Source organism: Colletotrichum acutatum (assembly GCF_030867785.1).
Source record: "Colletotrichum acutatum strain CBS 112980 chromosome Unknown BDZ83scaffold_43, whole genome shotgun sequence".
Classification (NCBI taxonomy): domain Eukaryota; kingdom Fungi; phylum Ascomycota; class Sordariomycetes; order Glomerellales; family Glomerellaceae; genus Colletotrichum; species Colletotrichum acutatum.
The window spans coordinates 282,858-307,190 of record NW_026849037.1 but is presented as its reverse complement, the minus strand read 5'-3'; the positions used below and the strand labels follow the sequence as shown (position 1 = coordinate 307,190).

At 52.9% G+C, this 24,333-nt stretch overlaps 7 protein-coding genes across 7 annotated transcripts; 4 read left to right on the top strand and 3 right to left on the bottom strand.

Moving 5' to 3' along the window:
• Positions 1 to 2,279: 2,279 nt before the first annotated feature.
• BDZ83DRAFT_751917 (alpha-1,3-glucan synthase) lies at positions 2,280 to 9,719 on the top strand (the record flags this gene model as incomplete). Its single annotated transcript, XM_060514122.1, has 5 exons — positions 2,280 to 2,783; positions 2,843 to 3,103; positions 3,169 to 6,206; positions 6,267 to 6,508; positions 6,565 to 9,719. The coding sequence occupies 5 exons, from the start codon at positions 2,280 to 2,282 to the stop codon at positions 9,717 to 9,719; spliced, it is 7,200 nt and encodes a 2,399-aa protein (XP_060365372.1).
• A 661-nt stretch (positions 9,720 to 10,380) lies between these two features.
• BDZ83DRAFT_311293 (uncharacterized protein) lies at positions 10,381 to 11,140 on the top strand. The gene is made up of 3 exons (XM_060502309.1): positions 10,381 to 10,596; positions 10,665 to 10,860; positions 10,916 to 11,140. Exons 1-3 carry the CDS (start codon positions 10,517 to 10,519, stop codon positions 10,964 to 10,966), a joined length of 327 nt encoding a protein of 108 aa, XP_060365371.1. The 5' UTR covers positions 10,381 to 10,516; the 3' UTR covers positions 10,967 to 11,140.
• Positions 11,141 to 11,166: 26 nt separating this feature from the next.
• On the bottom strand, positions 11,167 to 12,467 carry BDZ83DRAFT_312620 (uncharacterized protein). The gene is made up of 2 exons (XM_060502311.1): positions 12,451 to 12,467; positions 11,167 to 12,004 (listed from the first exon to the last, which is right to left on the bottom strand). The coding sequence occupies exon 2, from the start codon at positions 11,975 to 11,977 to the stop codon at positions 11,405 to 11,407; it is 573 nt and encodes a 190-aa protein (XP_060365370.1). The 5' UTR covers positions 11,978 to 12,004; positions 12,451 to 12,467; the 3' UTR covers positions 11,167 to 11,404.
• A 144-nt stretch (positions 12,468 to 12,611) lies between these two features.
• On the bottom strand, positions 12,612 to 15,419 carry BDZ83DRAFT_312252 (fungal-specific transcription factor domain-containing protein). The gene is made up of 5 exons (XM_060502310.1): positions 15,028 to 15,419; positions 14,844 to 14,931; positions 14,742 to 14,772; positions 14,216 to 14,671; positions 12,612 to 14,156 (listed from the first exon to the last, which is right to left on the bottom strand). The coding sequence occupies exons 1-5, from the start codon at positions 15,095 to 15,097 to the stop codon at positions 12,888 to 12,890; spliced, it is 1,914 nt and encodes a 637-aa protein (XP_060365369.1). The 5' UTR covers positions 15,098 to 15,419; the 3' UTR covers positions 12,612 to 12,887.
• Positions 15,420 to 16,033: 614 nt separating this feature from the next.
• BDZ83DRAFT_777533 (major facilitator superfamily domain-containing protein) lies at positions 16,034 to 18,048 on the top strand (the record flags this gene model as incomplete). The annotated part of the gene is made up of 2 exons (XM_060515482.1): positions 16,034 to 16,647; positions 16,726 to 18,048. The coding sequence occupies 2 exons, from the start codon at positions 16,034 to 16,036 to the stop codon at positions 17,729 to 17,731; spliced, it is 1,620 nt and encodes a 539-aa protein (XP_060365368.1). The 3' UTR covers positions 17,732 to 18,048.
• Positions 17,972 to 20,266, bottom strand: BDZ83DRAFT_620474 (uncharacterized protein). Its single transcript, XM_060508193.1, has 2 exons — positions 18,852 to 20,266; positions 17,972 to 18,796 (listed from the first exon to the last, which is right to left on the bottom strand). Exons 1-2 carry the CDS (start codon positions 19,879 to 19,881, stop codon positions 18,312 to 18,314), a joined length of 1,515 nt encoding a protein of 504 aa, XP_060365367.1. The 5' UTR covers positions 19,882 to 20,266; the 3' UTR covers positions 17,972 to 18,311.
• A 570-nt stretch (positions 20,267 to 20,836) lies between these two features.
• On the top strand, positions 20,837 to 22,024 carry BDZ83DRAFT_576806 (uncharacterized protein; the record flags this gene model as incomplete). Its single annotated transcript, XM_060504953.1, has 1 exon — positions 20,837 to 22,024. One exon carries the CDS (start codon positions 20,837 to 20,839, stop codon positions 22,022 to 22,024), a length of 1,188 nt encoding a protein of 395 aa, XP_060365366.1.
• Between the last annotated feature and the right edge of the window lie 2,309 nt (positions 22,025 to 24,333).

The following is a 24,333-nucleotide window of genomic DNA, read 5'->3' as shown; positions in this document are numbered from 1 at the left end:
ACTAAAGTATAACCGCCCTGTCATCGAGCTGGTCAGGGCAGTTCCCGGGAATGACAGAACCGTTGACTTTGTCTCTCTTTCTCTCGCCGCCGTTCGAGAAACCTTCCGAGAGAGGGTCGAGAAGCGACGGGCGAAAGAAGGAGACAGAGACAGGGAGATAGGTAAGTATGCGGGCTTCAGGTATGAGTTACGGTAATGCTTGGAAGTGTGTGCTACAGACCGAGACTCAGCGTAGCACCAATTCAGATAGTGATAGTGATAATGGCTTGACAGACCATAGAAAAAGGAAGGTGACTGATAACCACATCGGCTACCAGGTCCAAACTAAGTTGTGCCGTTGCAATGGTTGGGCGTACGATAGTAAGGATACAGATACACACACAGTATCCGTGAAAGGAGGGCAAAAGGCAAGCCACAACGTTTCGCCACCAAAAGTGCCGCTGCAGGCTTTTTGAGTTCTTGAATCTTAGCCAATGCCGTGACGTCAAATTGCTCTTCTGTCCACTTCTTTTCTGACCGTCGACATTCGACAATTCGACAGGCCGAGCACATCACGCTCAGTCCGTCCCATCGTCCATCCCATCCCATCCCATCCTATTACATCCCGGCAGCCGTGTTGTAACTTGTGGGACCATCTCCTGACTCGCTTGGCAGCTGTGTTCTCCTTATCGCAGTCTTCCCGAAAATTCTTTTTCTTCTTTGCCTGTGCTTTCTCGCATCCCGCCGCATGGACGCAAAATAAGGGGTCCTTTTTTTCCCTTACTTTGAACCCAAGCAACGCAGCCCCAGGGCCAGAACCACATGCTGCGGGTTTGCGGGTTGCTGACACGAGAGAGAAATATGCAATGCAATGCATTCTCCATTCAATGGGCCATGCTCGCCGCCGCCGACGACGGTCGACCAGCCCCTCGCAGCTCGCTCGCCCAAGACATGCAGAATAAACGGCTTCAAACGCTCGAGAATCGGGGACCACTCGAGCTGACATCTATTGGCGCCCAGCGTATGTCGACATCTCGACAGCCCATCGAAACTACTGAAGCTTTCTCTCGGCGGCTGAGGACATGGACACACCACGCCCGACACAAGCCAGATGATCCCTGAAGGATCCCAGGATCGATTGGGTTCCCGGGAAAACACCCATGTCGGCCAGAAATCCTGCAAAGCTCGACTTTTTCAACTCTTTGCGGCTCCACCCTTGCTTGGCCCGGGTTCCGCTTCCCAACTTCTGTTGCTTGCCAGTGCGAGCTCAGTCCAGCCCGCGGACACAGCGATGGCAGAGCAAAAAGAGAACGGTCGTCGTTGATACTGAGATACGTACTTTTACGCGCGCGAAAGGGGGCCGCCGTCCGAACTACTCTAAGAGAACAATGGACGGACAGTGGGACAAAGAAACCCCCAACGTCCTTCCTAGCCTCTAGGTCTAGCAAGTGCAGTACTCTCTAGGTCGTGCGTGGTCGTCTATCCGTAGCTGGGTAGACTCCTCCAGGGCTCCTCCAAGTTCCCGACCGGGAAGATCTGCGTTGCTGGCTCCAGCCCACCCGCGGTGGCCGGGCCCATGGGCTGGTGAGGATATTCTTAGGATCCAATCGGCCACCCTCCGCAACCCTGCCCGCGAAGCCGAAGACACCACCGAGAGGTCACCGCTATGATGCAGCCATGAGTAAACTTCGAGCTCGTATCCTAGAATGGTGGGCTCCGCAGGCGGCGGGCATGACGGATTCTGATGACCCTTTTTCGTGAGGCGATGCCCAGCAGCCGGGCGGGTCAGGTCTGCCTCTCTCTCCATGTATCCTCCCACCCCTTACCACCACCACACGCACGCCCGTGGAGCGTGGGCACGCCCAGAAGAGGCAAGCAAGCAAGCAAGTGCTGTGCTGTTCAAAGATTTCCGTCTCCATAGTAAAGCCCATCTATCCCGTAGTCCCTTCTCCCCTCCCCATCTCTGACGTACGTTGCTTCTGCATTTCCTGCCTAGCTCTCGTTCTTGCTCTGGTGTGTGTATTTTGTGGGAAAGGGAAACGGCTCTACTATCGTTCAACCATCTTTCCCATCTTTCGTCTCTCGCTCAAACCCCCAAACTGGCATCACTCGCTTTCTGCCAGTCCATGATTGCTGTTACATTTTGTTTACTTTTGTTACCCTTTTTCTGATAAGTATTGTTGTCTATCTCTGGCGCCTTCCACTGCTTGATATCGCAAGCCAGCGCCTACCCACCCTCGCTTCGAGGACGTACCTCCCAGGCGTCCTCCATCAGAACATCACAGACCAAACCGCCCAGCATGTGGTTCGGAAGGCTAAAGGCGCTCCTATTACTGGGCGTCTTGTCTCATAATGTTAATGGTCTCAAATATGACGAAAAGTACGCCGACTATAACCTCAACACAAATAAGGATGCGACAGATCCTATTCTATACGATGGAAAGTGGGAGAACCACAAATTCACAGCGTCGCCAGACAACTGGCGCTTCCCGTTTTACACAATCATGCTCGACAGATTCGTAAACGGTGATCCGGAAAACGACAGCGCCAACGGAACAGTTCTCGAGCAGGATATCACAGGAACACAACTGAGATGGGGTGGTGATATCGCCGGTCTCGTCGACACATTGGATTACCTGCAAGGAATGGGCATCAAGGGAATCTACTTTGGAGGATCTATGCTCATCAACGCACCGTGGAACTATGATTCTTACTCACCGTTAGATCACACGCTGTTGGACTTTCACTTTGGCAACCTCACAGAATGGCAAGCCGCTATCCAGGAGGTCCACGACCGTGGAATGGTGAGTTGAAATGATTCTGGCAAGTATTTCTATGATTATGCGACTAACTTGCGCGCAAGTACATCGTTTTCGATAACACGATGGCCACCTTGGGAGACTTGATCGGCTACAAGGATTACCTCAACTCCTCGGCGCCCTTCGAACCTCATGAAATGGATGTCATCTACAAGACTGATCGCCAATACCTCGACTGGACGTTCCCCACCAAGTACAACGAGACTTGCGAGCATTTCCCCCGTCTCTACCTCGAGGAGGGTAAGGAAGTTGGCCAGGAGATCTACGACATGTTTGGCGGCTGTTACGATGGTGACTTCGATCAGGTATGCTTTGGTCCGCTCTAGAAATCTTGAATTTGGGATATTTTACTGACCTTTTCTGCGAACAGTTCGGTGACACCGAGGCTTTCGGCGTTTACCCCGATTACCGACGTCAGTTGACCAAATTCGCTTCCGTCCAAGACAGATTGAGAGAATGGGTCCCGGCTGTAAACCAAAAGCTGGCGCATTTCTCATGCATCATGATCCAGCAGTTGGATATCGACGGATTCCGATTTGATAAAGCTCTTCAGGTTACAGTCGATGCCCAAGGTCTCTTCTCCAAGAAGATTCGTGAATGCGCTCGCGATCTCGGCAAGGAGAACTTCTTCCTGCCCGGTGAGATTACAGGTGGTAACACCATGGGTTCCATCTACATTGGTCGCGGAAGAACCCCCGAGCAGTGGTTCAAGGACGTCAACACGGCCTACAACACCACCAACGAGACGGCCAAGGATATGGATATCTTCCTGCGCGACGAGGGCCACCAGGCTCTGGACTCCGCTGCCTTCCACTACTCTTTCTACCGTTTCTTGGTCATTTTTCTGGGTATGGACGGTACTGGTGTCGCCGGTTACGATGTGCCCAGTAACTTCGTCGAGGCTTGGAACGAGGTTCTCCGATCCAACGACATGATCAACGCCAACACCGGCAAGGTCGACCCCCGCCACATGTTCGGTGCCATGAACCAGGATACCTTCCGTTGGCCCGCTATCGAAGTCGGCCATGAGCGCAGTTTGATGGGACTTTTCGTCACGACTCTTCACTTGCCTGGTATTCCCATGCTCACATGGGGTGAGGAGCAGGCTTTCTACGTCCTCGACAACACGGCGCAGAACTACATGTTCGGTCGTCAACCTTTGGCCTCTGCTCCCGCCTGGCAACAGCATGGCTGCTACTCTATGAAGGCAACTCTCTACTACCAAATGCCCCTCTCAAGGGCGCGTGAGGGATGTCGCGATGATACCGTCTCTTGGGATCACCGCGACCCCAGTCACCCCATCAGAAACATCCTGAAGCACATGTACCACCTGAGAACCGTCTACCCCGTTCTTCAGGATGGTATGTGGCTCGAGCAGCTTTCTAACAAGACCGAAGAGCTCTACTACCCTGGTAACTCCGGAATGGCTACTGTCACTGGTCTTTTCAGCGTCATGCGCTACCAGCTCGGTGTCCAGGACCTCGGCGATGACCTCGTCCCCGTCTGGTTCATCTACCACAACAGGAACGTCACCACCACTTACACTTTTGACTGCTCGAAGGAAGATGACGCGATCATTTCTCCCTTCACCTCTGGCACCACGGTCAAGAACCTGTTCTTCCCTCATCAGACGACGAAGCTCCAGGACTCGCCCGTGAAGCTCACTTACGCCGGTAACACTGGCTACAACGGTTGCTTCAAGAACATCACCATGGCTCCTTTCGAGTTCCGCGCCTACGTTCCCGAGGCCGACTTCAAGCCTCCCCCCGTCGCCATCACCAAGTTCGTCCCCGGACACGACGCCCGTATCGAGTCCACCGAGCCTTCAAACACCGTGCCCATCGAGCTTCAATTCTCGGTCAAGATGAACTGTGACAGCGTGACAAAGTCCATTACCTTCAAGTCTCACACCGACGACAACAGCGTTCCCACAATTGACTCCAGCTCTGTCAACTGCACAGACATTTCCGAGACGATTTCTGAGTGGACCGGTGCCCTGGCCTCATCCTTCTCCTGGAAGGCCAACCTACTGAACGTCAAACACGGTGTTCACCAGGTGATTGTCACCAACTCCTCGACCTCCACCGGCAACTCTACGATCGCAGCTACCGACCGCTTCCTGTTCCGCATTGGTGCCCAGGATAACGCTATCGTCTTCCCTCACACTGCCAACTACTCTAGCAACCTGCTGACCAAGGCCGATGACGGTACGATCACGATCAAGCACACCTCCGCCGGAGCCAGCAAGTTCCGTTACTCCACCAACTTCGAGTCGTCTTGGAGCGACTGGGCCGACTACGAGACCTCCACCAAGGTCGTCAAGCAGTCCTGGAACGGTACCAAGGACCAGGAATGGGAGGGCGAGCACGTGATTGTTCAGTACTACAGCAAGCTCCTCGGCTCCAGCGCGTACAAGGTGCACGCTGATATCGACTACGACATCCCTCGTCGCATCCCGCACATGTACGCCGTGGGCAAGTTCAACCAGTTTGGTTACGACAGCGGTCTGCTCAAGAACATGAAGCACCAGAGCGAATCGCAGTGGACCTGGCATTACATGGATGAGTGGCCAAACTACTTCAAGATGAGCATCTGGGGTATGAACCCGGACAAGATGCCCGATCAGTCTTTTGTCTACGGTGACGTCGATGGTGATAACGTTGTTGAGCGTCTCCCGCCTTCGTCGTTGTACGAGAACGCCGTCAACATCACAGGCCACCCTCCTACGCCGTACCTTGCTTACAAGGTCGTCCTGAACGATGCCACTTTCCAGTACCAGCTCATCCCCCAGGGTAACATGTGGATCCAGTTCTTCCTCTGGCTGCTTCTCTTCATCGTCCCAGTCCTCACCGGTCTCGCCGCCGTCCAGGCCTTCAAGCGCTCCTTCTACAAGGTCAAGTTCAACGAGCACGGTGTCCACGACCAGTCCAAGTTCAACATGATGATCCAAAAGACCCGCAACGTCTTCATGGGCGCCGCCGGTGCGATCCCCCTCAGTATGCGCAGCTCGACTGACCTCGTCACCGCCGCCGCCGCCGCTACCGCAGGCAACAAGCGCAAGACGGTGCTGATCGCGACCATGGAGTACAACATTGACGACTGGAACCTCAAGATCAAGATTGGTGGTCTGGGTGTCATGGCCCAGTTGATGGGTAAGGCGCTCAAGCACCAGAACCTCGTGTGGGTTGTGCCCTGCGTCGGTGATATCGAGTACCCCATCGATCAGATTGCGCCGAGCATGTACGTCAAGATTATGGACCAGGAGTACGAGATCAAGGTCCAGTACCACGTTTTGGACAACATCACCTACGTCCTGCTCGATGCGCCTGTCTTCAGGAAGCAGACTAAGTCTGAGCCTTACCCCCCACGTATGGATGACTTGGAGTCTGCTATCTACTACTCTGCCTGGTAAGTTTTCGTTATTATATGTCTCCCGTCTAGACGACTGTGTGCTAACAAGCCTTGAAGGAACCAATGTATCGCCGAGACTTGCAACCGTTTCCCTGTCGACATGTACCACATTAACGATTACCACGGTTCCATCGCGCCTCTCTACTTGTTGCCCAAGACCATCCCCGTCGCCCTTTCGCTTCACAACGCCGAGTTCCAGGGTCTCTGGCCCATGCGTACCCCCGAGGAGAGCGCCGAAGTGTGCAAAGCTTATAACTTGGATATTGAAATTGTCAAGAAATATGTCCAATACGGTTCAGGTAAGACGATACGTCACATTAGAGATCTCAACGCTCAGCTGCTTACAACCATCCAGTCTTCAACCTTCTCCACGCCGGTGCCTCGTATCTCCGCGTCCACCAGAACGGATTCGGTGCTGTCGGTGTCTCCCGCAAGTACGGTGATCGTTCCTTCGCTCGTTATCCCATTTTCTGGGGTCTCAACAAGGTCGGCCAGCTGCCTAACCCCGATCCTACCGATACCGCAGACTGGGACAAGAACGACTTCATGAACCAGCCTAAGATCGAGGTCGACCCCGCCTACGAGGCCAGCCGTGGTGACTTGAGACGCCAGGCCCAGGAGTGGGCCGGTCTCAACGTGGACCCTGAAGCTGAGCTCTTCGTCTTCGTCGGACGTTGGTCCCTGCAAAAGGGTGTCGATCTCATCGCCGATATCTTCCCATGGGTTCTCGACAACTACCCCAAGGCTCAGCTCATCACCATTGGCCCCATGATTGATCTTTACGGACGTTTCGCTGCTCTCAAGCTCGCCAAGCTCATGGAGCTCTATCCCGGACGTGTCTTCTCCAAGCCCGAATTCACTGCGCTCCCGCCCTACATCTTCAGCGGCGCCGAGTTTGCCCTGATTCCCTCCAGAGACGAGCCTTTCGGTTTGGTCGCCGTCGAGTTCGGTAGAAAGGGTGCCTTGGGTGTCGGTGCCCGCGTCGGTGGTCTCGGTCAAATGCCCGGTTGGTGGTACACGGTCGAATCGACCAAGGCCGCCCATCTTACCAAGCAGTTCAAGCACGCCATCAAGGACGCTCTCGGCACGGATACCAAGACCAGAGCCATGATGCGTGCCTGGTCAGCCAAGCAACGTTTCCCCGTTGCCGAGTGGCTCGAGAAGCTTGAGAAGCTCCAGCAAGGTTGTATCAGCGCTCATGCCAAGTACGGTAAGAAGGGTCTCAAGAAGGGCAACGTCCTCGTCAAGAAGACCCGCCCCGGTTCCATCCAGGAGCCTCTTCGCGGTGAAGTCGAGCTTGTCGACCGTTCCCCCGCGTGGATGCGCCAGGTTTCCGACTACGACGATGATGGCACTACTCTCCACACTGGCCGCACTACTCCCGCCGGCATGCAAACTCCCGTCGGCATGCAGACTCCCATGATGTACACCAGCACCCCCGGATCGCCTTCCATGTCACCTTCTCCCGCTTACGTCGACTCACCGTACGGCTCCCGCGCTGGATCTCCTGGTCCGTTCGGGAGACAAATGGAACATGGTCGCAACATCTCTGATACTCACAGCCGCAACTTCTCTCTTCCCGGACAGGCTGGCCAGGATGGTGTCCACAGCCGCCATGTTTCTGGCTTCTCCATGGCCGACACTCTGCCTCTCCCGGCCCCGGGTGGTGGTCTTGGCATGCAACAGGACAACTCTTCGAGAGCCTCCATGCTTAGTGTCGAGGATGTCGTCGGTGACAGACATGATTACAAGCTCCAGCAGGTCGATCCCTTCTTCACTGACTCCAAGGGTGAATTCTACGAGCACTTTGAGGAGAAGCTTAAGGCCCTCAACGCCGGTAACTCCATCTCTGAGCTCTGCATTGAGGACTACCTCATCAAGTCCGAGAAGGAATGGTTCGACATGTACCTCGACGCCAGGCTGGGTCGCTCCGCGTCCCCCTCGTCGGCCAGAGGACAGTCCAGATCCAGAGCCTCTTCGCCAAACGCTTCCCGCCTGAGTCTCGGCATGTTCAAGAACAAGTCCTCTTCCAAGTTGAGCTTGCCTCTCGAGCGTGGTCGTGCCAGAAAGTCCGGATTGATGAACAGCATGGCCGCCGATGACCCGAACGGCGCCTACGACAGCAGAACACCCCCCGACTCGCCCGGCTCGTACAACGCGCAGTTCGACCTCCCCGATGACTACGTCGCGCCCACCGGTGTCAGGAAGTGGCTCCAGTACCGCGTCGGCGATTGGCCCGTCTACGCGATGCTCCTGGCCCTCAACCAGGTCATCGCCACCAACTCCTACCAGGTGACTCTTCTCACCGGCGAAGTTGGCCAGACCGCCGAGAAGCTCTACATCATCGCCACCATCTACCTCGTCTCGTCCGTCTTCTGGTACGTCCTGTCGCGCACCATGCCTCTGCTCTACCCGCTTTCGGCCCCCTACGCCGTCTACGGTATCGCCTTCCTCGTCCTCGGCTGCTCTCCCTTTGCGGGTGACAACAACACCATGGTCTGGCTCCAAAACGCCGCTACCGGTCTTTACGCCTTTGCTTCCTCCTCCGGATCCCTTGCCTTCGCCTTCAACTTCGGAACCGATGGCGGTTCCACCGTCCCCAAGTGGATCCAGCGTCTTGCCATCATTCAAGGTCTCACTCAGCTCTACACCCTCGGTCTCTGGGCCTGGGGTAGCTTGGTCTCTGAGGCCGAGGCCAACAGTGTCGCTAAGCCTACTCTCGCCGGCAAGCCTGCTCTCTTGGGCATCTGCCTTCCCGTCGCCATCCTGCTCTGGACTATCGGCGCCATCCTCTACCTCGGCCTGCCCGACTTCTACCGCCAGACTCCCGGCCCCATTCCCCAGCTCTGGAAGACGCTCATGAAGCGTAAGACCATTGCCTGGTACCTCATGGCTGTCTGCATCCAGAACTACTTCCTCAGCACCCTCTTCGGACGCAACTGGTTCTTCCTCTTCGCGTCCCAGCACGTGCCCGTCTGGAGCATGGTCATCCTCGCCCTCTTTTTCTTTATCATCGTCTGGGCCCTTGTCCTCTGGGGCCTGGCCAAGGCCAGCGAGAGCCACCCCTGGTTGTTCCCCATGTTCGCCGTCGGTCTCGGCGCCCCGCGCTGGGCCCAGATCTGGTGGGGTACCTCCCGCATCGGCCTCTGGATGCCGTGGGCCGGAAGCGCCGTCGCCGGTGCCGTCCTCAGCCGTGTCCTCTGGCTGTGGCTCGGCGTCCTCGACGGTCTCCAGGGCGCGGGTATCGGTATGATTCTCATGCTGACGCTTACCCGCGTGCACGTCGCGGCGGCCTGTGTCGCCGCCCAGGTTCTGGGTTCCATCTTTACTATGTTGGCTCGCGCCACCGCACCTAACAACGTCGGTCCGGGTCCTGTTTTCCCTGATATCAGCGAAGGATTGGGTATCGCGTTTGCCAACGGCTGGTTCTGGGTTGTGCTTTTGCTCAACCTGTTCATTTGCATTGGTTACTTCAAGTTCTTCAGAAAGGAGCAAGTTAGCAAGCCTTAAAAAGAAAAGGCTATGAAATGTTTGGGTTAGATAAGGATAGAATTTTCTTTCGTTTTCTTGAGTAGACATGAACCTCAGTAATGACCAAACTACTATGTTAATAGAGTTAATGACTTGTTATCCTATTGTCGCTGTTGATTCTTTCTGTGATAGGCTCCTCTTACTCTGCGCTGGATGGCATCGGAGCAGGCGCCTAGTCTTGACCATCGCGCGATTTCCTTGCGACATACATTATGGCCCGGACAGCGTGGTTTGCTGGTAAGCTGATGCAGGTGAAGAAGACATGAGCCTCACCGATTGGCAATAGTCATCAACGGCATCCGCGCCGCCCGGCCTATCGTGCCGGAGGGTCGACTATTGTGTGCAAGGGTAGGCTTGGTTCATATCCGCCTGGAAACGCCAACGGTCTTTTGACAACACGGCCTTCCACACGCACAAGTAGTATCATCATTGCCGCAAACGTGCCGGATCATCGGTGCTTGCAGTGGCTCTCTCATCTAGAGCAATCTATGTTAGAAGCTTAAGCTTCCAAAAACACTGGTACGGTGGGCGACCAAATCTCGTATCGAGTCATGCTAACCCACTGCACTACATGGTGTAATTTCACACCCGCTCAGATGATAGTATCTCTGGAGACTACTGACTCGTTTCCACATCTCGCACAATGTCGAAGCTATATCAATTCAGTCTCGGTCTCTTCTGCCCCAAGAGACTTTTGAGCTATTCAAGGCTTGAAGCTAAATTCTAACAACTCTATCCGCATTACGAGCTTAATCTTGCCGCCATCAAAAGTCAAAATGAAGTTGTCCCTCCTAGCTACGATCACGGCAGTTGCCATTACCTCTACGGAGGCATGCGCCAAGTACAAGACTTGCTGGTAAATAGACTGCATCATCCCTACAGAACTTCCAGAAGTGCCCTGGACTGACTTTGTACAACGAAAAGGTGCGAGAGAAGCAACTTCATGTACGAGGGCAGACTGCAGGACAACATCCCCTGGGACGAAGACACTGTCAAGGCTTGCGTGGACCCCGGGACAGTAGGATACTATGGGCAGAACTTTAAGGAGTGCCACCGATACAAAAAGTCCTTCTTCGCCTTCATTCCCTCCAAGGCCATTAACAACTGCGATTGGACCAAGGTTAGCTGGCACAATGATCTTGGAAGAGACAAAATCACTGACCAATCCCACACAGAAATGCCAATCGGTTGGTGCTACGACCGGATACTGCCGCGAGAAGATTTAGATACCCCGAAGTTCGAGATAGCCATACGATATTTAATGTCCACTACGAATTGAATGCTTTTGCGTGTCGGTCTCACAGTGTAACTCCCTCACAGCCTACTGACTGTTCAGCAACGGCTCAGATCGAGATTGCGGGTCAATAGCCGTGAAAATCTATCGCAATTGCATGCCGTAGTCGGGTCAAAGATGTTGGTCATGTAACAATATGGACACTTAATAGTCCTCCTACTTTAAGACTCAAGAAATTCGACAACGCTTAATCCTGCACCTTCGTTACTACACTGACCTCCTGTAGTGTGTTAAAGCTACCGTGCAGCTCGACGGCGACGGATTCGGGCCTCCACTCAAGATGAAAAACACCCCCATACATCAACCGTTCTTGCGACCGAAACTTTATCATCGCGCATCGAAACATACGAGAAAGATCTCTCAACCGACACTACTCGGCCCCCGAATCGGTGGGAGGGACAGGCATAACCTCCTTGAGCTTCTCCCCGCCAAAGACAGGCATCTCCGCCGCAGTAAGCACAACAAACAACCTCGCGGTCTCTGTCTCGCTCACATTCCTCCACCCATGCATCGTGCCCCTCTGCACATACACATCTCCCCTCTTGAGCACAGCCGTCTCCCCGCTGTCCAGCACCAGCTCCAGTTCGCCCTCGACAAGTACACCCGTGTCCAAGGTCTCGGTCCGATGCATTGGCGCGCCGGGCCCACCGGGGAGGAAATCAACGACGCGGGCGGCGAGGCCTCCCGGGATGTCGATGCCGATTTCGAGGGGCGGCTTCAAGGTAAGGTGGGTCTTGTAGGCATTCAGATCGGCGTCTTTGGGGAGCGGAGCGGGGAGGGAGGGAGAGGAGTAGGCCAGGTAAAGGTCTGTTCCCGGGACGGATCCTTTGGGGAGTTCGGAGGCGAGGTCGGTGATGAGGATCGCTTGGCCTGCGGCGTTGTGAGTTGTGACTATGCGCCGGGGGGCCGGGAGGGGCTTGTATAATGGTGTTTGACTGGACATTTTGAGGATCACGAGTAAGATCGCAGGCTGAAAAATTTGGTCAATAGTGTAATGAACTTGGGATGTAATCGTCTGAATGAAAGTCTGAGTCTTGCCAGAAAGCGTCTTGTCAGCTTGCTTATATTTCTGAGTAGGTTGATTTAATGCTTACTGGCCCTCCTCACTGGCAATTGTTCAGAAAACGATGGAATCGGTCGGCCGAGGAATACTTTAAAAAGACCGAGGCACTGTGAGAAAACATACCTGAAGCAAACCCCTCAATCCAGGATCGGTACACCATCTTGCAGAATCTCCGACCGAACCTAGCGACGGAACTACATCTCATTCGTTGTTGATATTCCCAAGGATCGCTTCTCATCCTCTTCTCTAAGCAAAGTGCGGCGGAGGATCTATGCGGGGAAACTTGATTCGTCGCGTAAGGCCGGACGAGGTGATTGAAACGGCCGGAGATGGGATGGGGAACGTCAGCTTACCTCATGGCAAAGATCACTTCGCATTTTGGAAGTCGAGAAGAGCTTAGGTGATGGGCAGCGGGAAAGATTACGTGGTTCTGACCAGAGAGAAAAGAGCGCTTGCAATGCTGCAGAGCACGACCATGCGTGTAGGTTTTTTTTCACCTCAGCCCTGCTATCCCGCCCGTATCTCTTTGAGATGCAAATTAGAGTCCTCTATGAAGAGCTAGCGATCGCATATACGGCATGTAGCATTGAGCAGCCTGGCGTCTGGTGTCTTTCTGATCTTGGCTTAAGGTAGTACGTCCTTATTAACTTGCCTAGGAGGTGGAACCCTTGACGCCTTGACTACTTTAAATAGGTACACCAAAGATGTCTGCTTTGTCTATATCGGCGCATGAAGGATGTCCATGTATCTATCATTTGTCGAGTGATCAAAAGGTAGCAGTAGTTCCAATTCAAACTTTATTCATGAAAGAAGAGAAAGGGAAGCATTCCTGGCTTTCCCGAGCGTTTCCGTCCAGTAGTTCTTGCCAAAAGTTCCAATCCATGTCGACCCCCTTGGTTATCCCACTCATTTCCTCTTCTATCCCTGGCATCACAATGTCCTGGCCATAAGATGCTGGCTGCTGCACCATGCTAGAGGCATGGCCAGTGTCTTGCAGCCAGTCCCGAACTTGGGGCATCTCCTGGGGTGTCGCAGGACCGTCACTGGCGGTACTTAGAGTCGGGGCTTGTTGCTTCGGCTGTGCGTTACGTGACATGTTCGTCCGCTGGCGCGCAAGCTGCCCTATGCAGGGTGGCTCCGAAGGCAGTTCCATGCCGACGTTCCTCGAGGCTGCGATCCTCTGCTGCCAGGCTCGCAACGTGAGGTTCCCAAGTGCCCAGTACAATGAGTCGTTCGAATCCGTGATGAAGCAAGGGTGGTGCTCGTAAACTTGGTTGATGACATGCCAGGCTACGTCGACAATCTGACCACCGGCACGACCAGATAGGGCGCTAATGAGGAGGACAAAAGTCTCGAAAGGGAAGAAGTTGGCAATATGCCACAGGAAGCGTTGAAGAGAGCCAGTAGAGTGCGACAAGATATCGTAGCGAATGACCTCGAGACTGTTCTCTAGCAGCATATCCATCTGCTCTTCATCGAGTTCAGATGTCCTTTTAGGCCGATGATTGGGGTGGTAGACGGATAGTCTCAGCTGACAGACGGCAGATCGAGCAAGGTACGTTGTCAACAGGTTCAACGGAATATCTGTGTTGATGGATCGGAGATACTTTTCCTCGATATGACTTTCAAGCTCGTCAATGGATTTGAGAAACTTGGCTCTTCGTTCATGCGATGTTGCAAAGTCAAGAAGACATTTCTGCTCAATCATCCAAACTCCTATTTCAATGCGAACTGAGCAAAACACCATCTCGGTAGTGACAGGAGACGGGAGGGGCAAAGCGCTCATGGACGGGACGAGGTAATCGTCGTTGACTCCTAGAGGTTGCTTCGTATCTCCGTATAGTTGAATGCCGGGGTTCATAGAGGCTCCTGTGAGCTGCGCTGTGCGGCCATCAAGAATGACGATTTGCCACCAAAGCCGACGTCTCAGCTCAGCTTCAAATGGCGGCAAGTCTCTTAGCGAGCTTTCTCGATGAAGGCCCATCCTTTGGCCCATGCGAGTTGCTAGCCCGGTTAAGAGCCACAAGATGTCGTGATGGCAAAGGTGGCGCAAAGACAGCTAGCAGTCATCAGTTTGGTGACTTCAATTTGATGGAAATGGTGATGCGAGGAACTAACCAGGTAGAAAGTGAACGCCTGCAGCACTTTGAGGTTTGTTGATCTCAGAAAATCGACTCTGCTCAGTGCTGCCTCAGTTGCGTAGCAATACCTCGCCAAATGCTTCTCTCGCGGTTCACCAAGCTGGCTCCGGCATTCCTCGTCGGTCAAAGACACTACTGCAACAAGATATATCGAGAAAATGAGGGCTTCGGTCGGACCATGTATAGAGTCCGGCTCAGAAAGCCCCTGAATAAGCTCTTGCTGCACTGTCGGCGCGTGGAGTATCTTAGTCAAAGGATGCACGTTGGTGGTGAACACCTGCCAAAGCCTAAATGATTGAATAGCCGAGGGATGCAGCATGACTGGAGAATCCAGTTTGTGCCCAAATATCAGGTTGATATTTGTCGTGGGTAGCTCAATTCTGGACGGCGTTGGTGTGCTGCTTGGGGTAGGACTTGGGTCCTTCTTGCCCATCTGTCCAGAATTAGATCACCTCAGTCTGAATCCGAGATACATGAGGTATATAGAAAACTGTCGAACTCACTTCATTCCCCAGACTTGACCATAACTTGTTGCTGGATTTTGAGCGGTGTCAGCTTGCTGGGCTTACATCACGATACTGCTCGCTGGTGGACAGGTCACTTACTCTTCTACATAGCGGCGCTGGTCACCACTGACAACAACCTGGCCTTTGGCAGTGGCTGAACCATTCTGTGACAGGAGTCGCGCTTGAGCTGTGCGACCAGTATGGGTATTTGCAGTTTGCACAGAGCGTGGGAGTCGGACGCAGTCTTTTCCCGTCTTAATGCAGTATGCACAAGGCGACTGACCGTTGCACCTTATTTTGCGGTGTTGGCATGGGCCACATGAGTGCCCTCTGGTGATCTTGAGTTCAGCCATATGGTCAAGTTCCAACGTAAAGCAAGCCTCGAACGAAGTGTAGACTAAGCAAGTTCAATCCTCCTGTGTTTCGCAACTCGCTGTTGGACGGTCGCGAGGAAAATTATGGGCATGAAAAAGTTTCTTTGATTTACCTTAGATTGAAGAGAGAGGGCGGAATGCAGAAGGTATGTTCAAGCCATCAAGTAAACAGCAGCGCAGATAAGACTCAGTTATCAGCTGCAGGGAACATGCATTAGCTACATGCCCTGCAGGTGTGCCGCAACAACAAAGTGACAGCGGGAATGAGCATAAGCAGGCTAGAGCCGGTTAGCTGACATCCAGGAGATCCAGAAGCGGCCGTTTGTAAGGATCATACGACTAGCTCGATCACTGGCAACAACCAACAAACCCCTTTGCCGCCGCGCGGGACCGCTCTCAGGGCTGCTGACCGGGGTCCTGGAGCCGTTCGGTCCCGAGCTGAGGTGACCAAGTGCCCGACCTCACCACGGGGGTTTGAACTCGCATTCAAGTCACCTTCACACCAACTTCTTTCGTATTCACCCATATTCCTGACGTGCTTGGCAAGCTAAGCGAGCGGGAACTAAAGGTCGATCGTTGCCTGAATTCCATGTGCCTGTCTCGGATGGCAGATCAAGTCTTTCTAAGGGCCGACGGCGGGACCGCGATTTTGTTGTTTTCACCCCGCGATGGATCCCCGAAGATGCTGGCACCCCGATACCGAGTGCCGCTCCGCGACGGCATCTCGAGTTCAAGGCATGTTGGGACCCAATTCGTGCCTTCTCAGTGAAATGAGATTGCTTTTAAAGATGGAGCGCTCTTACAGCTTTACGACGACATCTCTCATTACTTTCCAAGCCATTCTCTGCTATCCCAAAGCATAGACAAATCAGCAATACTTTCACACATATCTTTACGTTTTCAGGTCAAGAGATCATGTCGGAGGATCACGAAAAGGTGGAAACACCCGATCGGGCTACCACGGGCACCCCGACCGAGAATCCTTCCTCCGAATCAGCAAAGCAAGAGGCCGAGGATGAGTCGCAGTACCCCCACGGGCTGAAGCTCGCCGTCATCATCCTATCAAACATGATTGCCATGTTCCTCGTCGCACTGGACCGCACAATCATCACAACGGCGATTCCCCGCATCACAGACGACTTCAAATCGCTCGGCGATATCAGCTGGTACGCCAGCGCCTATCTCATCACAAGCTCGGCCACGCAACTGCTGTGGGGTCGCGTCTTCACATTTTACTCGACAAAAGTCGTGTACCTCATCGCCATCTTTTTCTTTGAGCTCGGTTCTCTCCTATGTGGCGTCGCGCCTAACTCGGTGGCCTTCATCATCGGCCGGGCCATCGCCGGAGCGGGATCCGCGGGCATATACTCGGGCTCGACAATTCTCATCACGACCGTCACACCTCTCTCCAAGCGCGCGGGTTATGTCGGCATGATGGGTGCCGTGTTTGGAATCGCCTCAGTGATTGCGCCACTCATCGGGGGAGCGTTCACCGATCGCGTCACCTGGAGATGGTGCTTTTACATCAAGTAAGCAATCCTATTGCATTCCTTCTGCATCTCTTCTGCATAGTAAGACCAGACATCGCTAATGCTGTATTTCTATAGTCTTCCTGTAGGAGGAGCGGCTGTAGCCGCCCTGCTTTTCCTCTTCCCGAGCTTCGCTTCAAAGGAACCCACACCGATCAAGCAGCAGATCAAGCAACTCGACCCTTTTGGTAATCTTGTCTTCCTTCCTGGCGTCATATGCTTGATTTTGGCGCTGCAATGGGGCGGAGAGAAGTACCCATGGAGCGAAGGCCGCATCATTGCCCTCCTCGTCCTTGCCGGCGTGCTTCTCATCATCTTTGTTGGCATTCAAATATGGCAGCAGGAGAACGCCACCGTACCCCCTCGCTTGTTCAAGCTGCGGAATGTCTGGCTTGGAACCATCTTTGCATTCTGTCTCGGGGCGGTGCTCATCATCTTCCTGGTTGCCTTGCCGATCTGGTTCCAGGGTATTCGCGGTACAGACGCCGTCACTTCTGGCATCGACACACTTCCCCTCGTACTTTCTCTCGTCTTTGGCGCCATCGTATCAGGAGGCGTTATCAACGGCATTGGTTGGTTCAACCCGGTCTTTTTCTCATCTGTCATCTTCATGGCCGTCGGCGGCGGTCTCATTTCCACCTTTGTTGTGGACACCCCAACACGCACCTGGATTGGATACCAAATAATTCTTGGACTGGGCATCGGTCAAGGCATGCAACTGGCTAGCCTGGGAGCCCAAGTGGCCCTCGCGCAGAAAGATGTTCCCATCGGCGTGTCGCTCATGTTCTTTGCTCAGTCCCTCGGTGGCTCTGTCCTGGTCTGCGTTGCCCAAGCCGTCTTCAACAACGAGCTGAGGTCAAGACTTGGCACCTTCTCGGGTCTGGACGTCGATCGGGTGATTGGTGCTGGCGCTACTCAGCTGCGCAATTTCCTCCCTCCTGATATCCTTGGAAATGTCTTGGTCGAATACAATGCGGCGCTACGGAGCTATTTCTATGTAGGACTTGCGGCTGCTTGCTTCGCAATACTCCCTGCATTGGGAGTTGAATGGAAAAATGTCAAGGGAAAGGAATTTGTACATTAGAGCCCTCTGGTAGGGGCTAAACCAAGACCCCGGCACAATGACTCGTGAGGACATACATAGAACAGATTACGATGACTGGTATGCCATATTATTGACATGACTGAGTACGGGATTCAGACTTGGAGTAGTTTGGCCTCACCAGAGAGAAACCTGTAGCCATTACAAACAAGAGACATGGAGCGAGCGGCAATAATGTGACTAGACTAGATAGGTACATTGTATATACACACAATCCTAAGTAACACATACATCATAAAAGTGATCCTGTAACATTCATATTTCCCGCACCGTGATGTGCTCAACGATGACTTGTGACCGGCACTTGACTTTGGCACATTAACATATGATGAACAATTGTGTCCCAATCTTCAACTAGATTAATGTATTGTTACCGACAGAGAGGAAAAAAAAAAGAAGGCTGCGATGGACACTGTTCACCCGAATATTGCTAAATGTAGGGCTGTTTGACCCTTCATCTGGATCTGAGCACAAGGGCTTGGGGTCTCTACATTAGTTGTGAGACTATCTCCCGTATAAGGGGGCATTCACGAGTTCCTATTCTACAAGTTCGAAACTCCTCTCACTGAATCGGGATCCGACCGTGTGAATATCTAAAAACATCTTGAGGATCGACGCTCTTCTTAATGTCCCGTAGTCTTGCCCAATTGCTGCCGTAGCAATTCTCAGCGCGATCAGTCGACTCCATGAAGCTGACATAGGTAGGGCCAATGCTCTCGCCCGTAATATTGATAGTATTGACAACGCTATCAGCCCATTCAACGCCAATCTTCTCGGCTGAGGCATCATCGGTGACGGCGTTGATGTGAAACATGATGTGTGGCTTTCGAGTTCCGAAAGATGAAGCGGCATTTGGCCTGGTGGCCTTGCCATGCAAGATATTGACGCTGATTGTGCATGACGCCTCATCGGGCATCGCCTCACAAACACTGATCAACTGCCCCAATATCTTCTCCGTGAACTTCTCGATGCTCACATGTCGTGTGGACACATACACAGGCTCACTGATCTGGTCAGATACAGAAGCTTGAAAGTCCTTGTAAGTTGCTAGTTGAGATTAGCTTTAGGTCTTGGTCAAGTAAAGAGCCTCATAACAACTCACTCTCGTGGATTGTATCGACGATCACGGTGCCAAGAGCTTTCAGCTTCTGCAGCCACTCTTGGCCTTCGGTTCCTATGGTCTCGGCTTCAGGCCAGATGTAAGTCAGGGCCATGCCGAGACCCCAATCTCCCTTACTGAATCCAGCTTGCAGGCAAAGCTTGTCGGGCATACCGGCATCCAATAGGTCTTGCAGACCCTTGAGGACTCTAGAAGTCTCTTCCCACGGATAGACCATGAAACCGGCCTGGATCTTCGTCATCGGATAGACTTGCACCTTGGTCTCGACGATGATGCCAAGATTTCCGCCGGCCCCTCTCAGGGCCCATAGCACGTCCCCACTGGCCTCGATCAGGTCACCAGTGGCCGTGACGAACTTGGCGCCGACGATATTATCGACTCCAAGACCTACATAGTCACCAAGAGGACCATAGCCGCCCCAAGATGCCCAAGACGTCCAGCCAACTTCCGCGGCAAGTCCGTTGGAAGTGCAAAGTCCGTGAGAGTCGAGGAATCCGACAAGATTCTTGCTGAGAATGCCGCCGCCTACGGTGACTGTCTTCTTATCTTCTGCCAAGTCTTGCGTATCGAGCTCGCGCATGTCGATGGTTACGGAGTCGGCGATGCATCCGCGCCCAAAGACATCATGGCCGCCACAGCGTACGCCAAGCGGGACGCCCAGGCTCGCCACGGTCTTTGTGATAGCCTGGATTTGGGAAACCGAGTTTGGTCGGCATAGAACGAGGGGTTTTGCCTTAATCAGCTTATTGTAGCCGGCTCGGAGGGATTCGTAGCGCGGAGAGAGGCGAGTATAGAGTTTGAGATCTGGAACAGCTCTCAATAGTTCCTCGACGACGTGACTGCCACCCGTTTGAGCATCTTGGGCAGGGTCGAATCCGAAGGATTCGTTGCGCCAAGAAGCAGAAGCAGAGCTGTAGGTCATTTTAGGCAGGATCTTTGTAAAATTGTTGTGTAATGTTGATCTGCGGATGAATGGAGATGTGATGGTGGCGTCAAAGATGCGGGAGAGCATTGCTGCGTTGTGAAGTCCTAATCGACACTGACCGAAGTGCGGTTTCCGGAATAAGTAGCATCATTCTCCTCATACGAAGAACATGAACTCGCTTCGGTCGTCAGCGGTCCCGTCTCTTCACTGAGACCTGCAGGACTGTCTGCCGTGCAGATTCGGGCATCCAATGATCGGACCGACGTGGATCGGCCCGGGGCCGGGGTGGGGCCGGGCAGAACAAACCGACAGCCAATGGCGTCCGTCGAATCTTTCATCAACACCCACCTTATGTCGGGCCTGCAGATAGCTGAATATGGGTGGGGAAGGGCCACGGCCGGCCCTGCAGGCTTTCAATAATACATGTATCTAATAATGTCACTGTCAACAAGCGTCTGTCGTTCCCTGCCAGATGGATTGGCTTTTGGGTCATTGTCTCGTGTTGATTACTTCAGGAAGGTAGCATTGATCCTGCAACTTACGCGAGCGGCGTGAGTCTCCACTAGGGCACTTCCAACCGCAGCGGCCGGGTTGCTCCTCCTCTGCAGACCGGGATGTAAGGTACGAGGACCACTTAGGAGGTAGCGTGGAAGGCAAAGTCTCCTTGAAAGTCTTTCACAGGCTAGATCAGGTTCCAAGAAGGTACTTGTCAAGTTCCTCAATTCTTCTAACACTGTGAACTAGGGAGATAGGCTTATGGTCTCAGCTGTTGCCTGCTTACATGCCTGCAAACCTGCCAGACGTGCTTACATCCGATCCACTACATCAGACCATACCCAGAGCCTTATATGATGCCTCCATGATGGATGAAAAGACGATAGGGCCTTCCGATGGGCTCACAAGCCGCTGTTCTCCAGATTCTTAAAACGCATAAGCATTTCTTAGCTATTCTTGGCGCGCTAGCCATAGCCCTAACTGTCAATTTCCTATTCTGCCTCAAGTCTTTCTAGTAGAAACGCATTGAGTAATCCTACATACCACAATGAATCCTCGACCTCCTCGTACCAACGCGGCAGAGAGCTACCGCGAGAGTTGCGACAACTGCGCCAAATCCAAAGTACGCTGCGGAAAGGAACAGCCGTGGTGTCAACGATGCATCCGACGGGGCCAAGCCTGCAGCTATAGTCCATCACAACGGACAAGAAAGCGGACTTACTATGCGGCAAATTCCGAAGCCGAAGAGCGCACTGCAACTCTGTCACTGGCCAACAATGAAACCACCGCTCTTCTTACGCCAGGTGACGGCGGCCTGGGTTCGTATACCGATATCGTGGGGCTGTTGACAAGGGGCAGCAGCGCCGAATTGTTGACACCTGAAAATACAAACTCGTTATGGGTTACAGAGGGAGCAAAAGACCTGGAAAAGGCAGATGCATTCATATTTCCAGACGACAGCGGCATCGGCACGTCATCTTTGGGAGACTTGGACGGTAGCGGCACGGCAAGTTTCGACTTTACAGCACCGAGACTACCAGGTCTTTCCACAAACCAACAGCAGCACTGCGAAGCCGAGCTCATATCAACTTTGGCAAAACTCGACCATCCATCTCTGTCATGCCGAGGAGGGTTCAAGTCATCAAAGAATCTCGGAGCCATCCTGACGGCTAGCCGTTTGGCGCTCTCCTGTGCGTCAAAAACGGTGTCTTGTACTTGTACGTCCAATGCCAGTGTCGCCTTGCTCGTCACTGCTACCTTCTTTCGTCTTCTGTCTTGGTACGAGATCGTCCTGCATAACTGTAGGTCCCCCGGAGAGGATACCAACAGCAGCGGGCCAGGTAGCAGCGGGAGCGGTGCCGTCAGCGATGGCGCGGGCAGTTCTGTGGCATCCCCAGGAGACGACGATGCTGATGGGGAGTCTGTGCATGAGCGGGCGAACACTTCATCGCGGGGTGCAGCGGATAATTCGAGCCTGTTTGTGCCACCGATGACCATTGGGCCCTACGAGCTTGACGCGGAGAACCGAGACCGTATGATCGGTCACATTGTGCTTAGCGAACTGGGCAAGATGGGCCAGCTTCTGGATGGCTTTTCTCAGAAGTTTTGCGGACCTCACTCTATTACAATGGGGAACGATAGCCGAAGTCAGTTGCATCTGGCATTGGAGATCTTTGTCCGGAACAAACACAGTGTCACTGTCCTGGCGGCGCAGGAGACGTTGAAAGAAAAATGAGCTGGCTTGTGTTCTCATTCATTGTATTGCATTACCATAACTAAGTACTTAGTACTGTACTATTCGTGTGGATTGGGCTTGCGTATGATTCCAGATCTGGTTTGCGTGTGGAATCGAAGCCAAGGTATTCTGTCCGAGATAGGGGAGCTCAGTAGAACATGAAGAATTTTGAGAATGATTCCGTTGAAAATGCTGCGCCCACCTGGTGGGCGGTCCATCATTGGACTCCGAATATTAGATTGAAGTCTAGTGAGTCTAGAGCAGGATATGGGAACCGATGCGAACGCATGCTCGATGAGGTTGGTATTCCAGCTACATGAGAATCAGGCAATCATTCAAGTGGGGTTGGAGAACCCAGCGGTCCCGCGCGAGCCTCGCGACAAGATGCTCGGTCCCGACACTTTTGCGTGCGACCATTTCCTGTATGTACCTAAGACCACCATCACAACGACTCGTAATTATCTCTCAGACTGTCCAAAATAGGCTCTACTGTCTTGCTGGAGAAACTTGGAACCTCAAAGAGTAGCTCTCCAGGCATATCGATCCTTCGACCACTGGGTTGCCGCGGGCGCGTGGCGCAATTTGGGAGTTTCTTGTTGTTGGCTGTTCCCAGATAGGCACTCCTGTGGATTTCTCTGCCTAAAGCGGAGAACGCATCATAAACTCGCTTGGTCCCCTCAAGTACTCACTTACCCATTATCGCGTAAGGTAACCTGTATGCACGCTGACAGGCGTCCCGCAGCCTGCCAAGGGGAGGTAGCAATCCGACTGAATGTTCCAAGTAAGTGAGACTCAATGTCTGATGAACTGACAATGTCATACGATCCCCTCACAATTTATCAGAGGTTTTGCCAAAACTTACTCGAAGGAGTATTTTCCTTGTAATAACTCGTTCGAAAGCTTGCTGACGGAAGCAGTAAGATTTTGCGAGCAGCCGTGGCGAGCAAAGTTCAAGCGCTCATGAGGGGTTCGCTATGCCGTGTCGCATGTCCGGCATCTTGACTGGATCCTTGGATCTCTTGGCTTGTGTCGCTTGCGTTGGCTCTGCTCTGCACCCGCAATACCACCGGTAAGCCGCATCTGGGTAACGTAGCTCAACCAATCAACGAGACGCGGACAAACAAGTTAGTTGACATTGAACTCCTCGGAAAAGAACCCTCAGAAAGAAGCCCTTTTGTCGCTCATTGCCCCCTTGGTTAGTAAAATTTGCAAGGGGAACAAATGCGAGTGAGTGAGGCCACTAGTCATTCCCTTCATCCTCGGAATGATACAGCAGTCTTGAGCGAGAGACAGACACTTGGTATGAGATTTGCAGTGAGTCAATATTACGGATCCTCCTGTCAAAGCCCGTTAAACATTTCTGAGTGTGTGAGTATCTCTCATCTCCACTTGTTGTACCTTTTGATAAGTACCCATCAGGGTGTTGACCTCGTCGTGATATCTTAATGTTCCTCTCTGACTTCCCATCAGTTTAGTCAAACAATCAACAGGTTGGCCACTTTTGCCCGACTCATCCATTTCCTGTACAACCCCCCTCGAACTTTATCCACTCACCCACGGGATTATAAACTTCCCTGTTTAAACCTTTGAATGAGATTGAGCTAGTTCCCAGCGCCGCGACACTGGATTCGTCGTAGGGACAGGCCAAATCGAGATTGGCTGTAATTACCGAGTGTGGGTAACTGAGAACTTTTGTGTGTTTCAAGTAAACGGGCAACATCCCGTGGCGCCTCGCGAGCTATGTTTTGAAGACCGAGACCGCATTTTCGCGCTCACCAACAAGCTTAACAAGCTATCTCAGTACCTTGTTCCATGCTACTGGTGGCTGGGCCTAGGGCTGAACTTTGACCATTCATCTTTACCCTGGTCAAGGAGCCAGTATGTTTGCGTTGCATTGCCGGGCCAGCATTCTGCCAATCAGCCAACGACTGTAGTGCGAGGTGCTGGACATCTCCCTAAGCTCAGAATATCCAGACGGCCCTTATTTGCGGCATTGAATAAATGACCAGGAATGCTCACTAGCTGAACTTGATTTCCTGCTGTCCGCGCCTGTGTTAATACTAGGTAAGACTTGATTTCAAGTCTTAAGACGTGGTCCCCTGGGTGTTAGTAATTATGGTACTTGACAAGCCACGCCAAACAATACTTGGATGATCAAAGAGGTACACAACGAACTTTTGACAAGAGAAATTTCAAGTGTCTCCCTTATTTATCAGCTCAGCAAAGTGTCTCATCTTTCGGAAGTCGGTTGACAGCCTCTGGTGTCTCTCACGTAGTGCAATCACCGAGTTCGTGGGGACAGGAAAGTC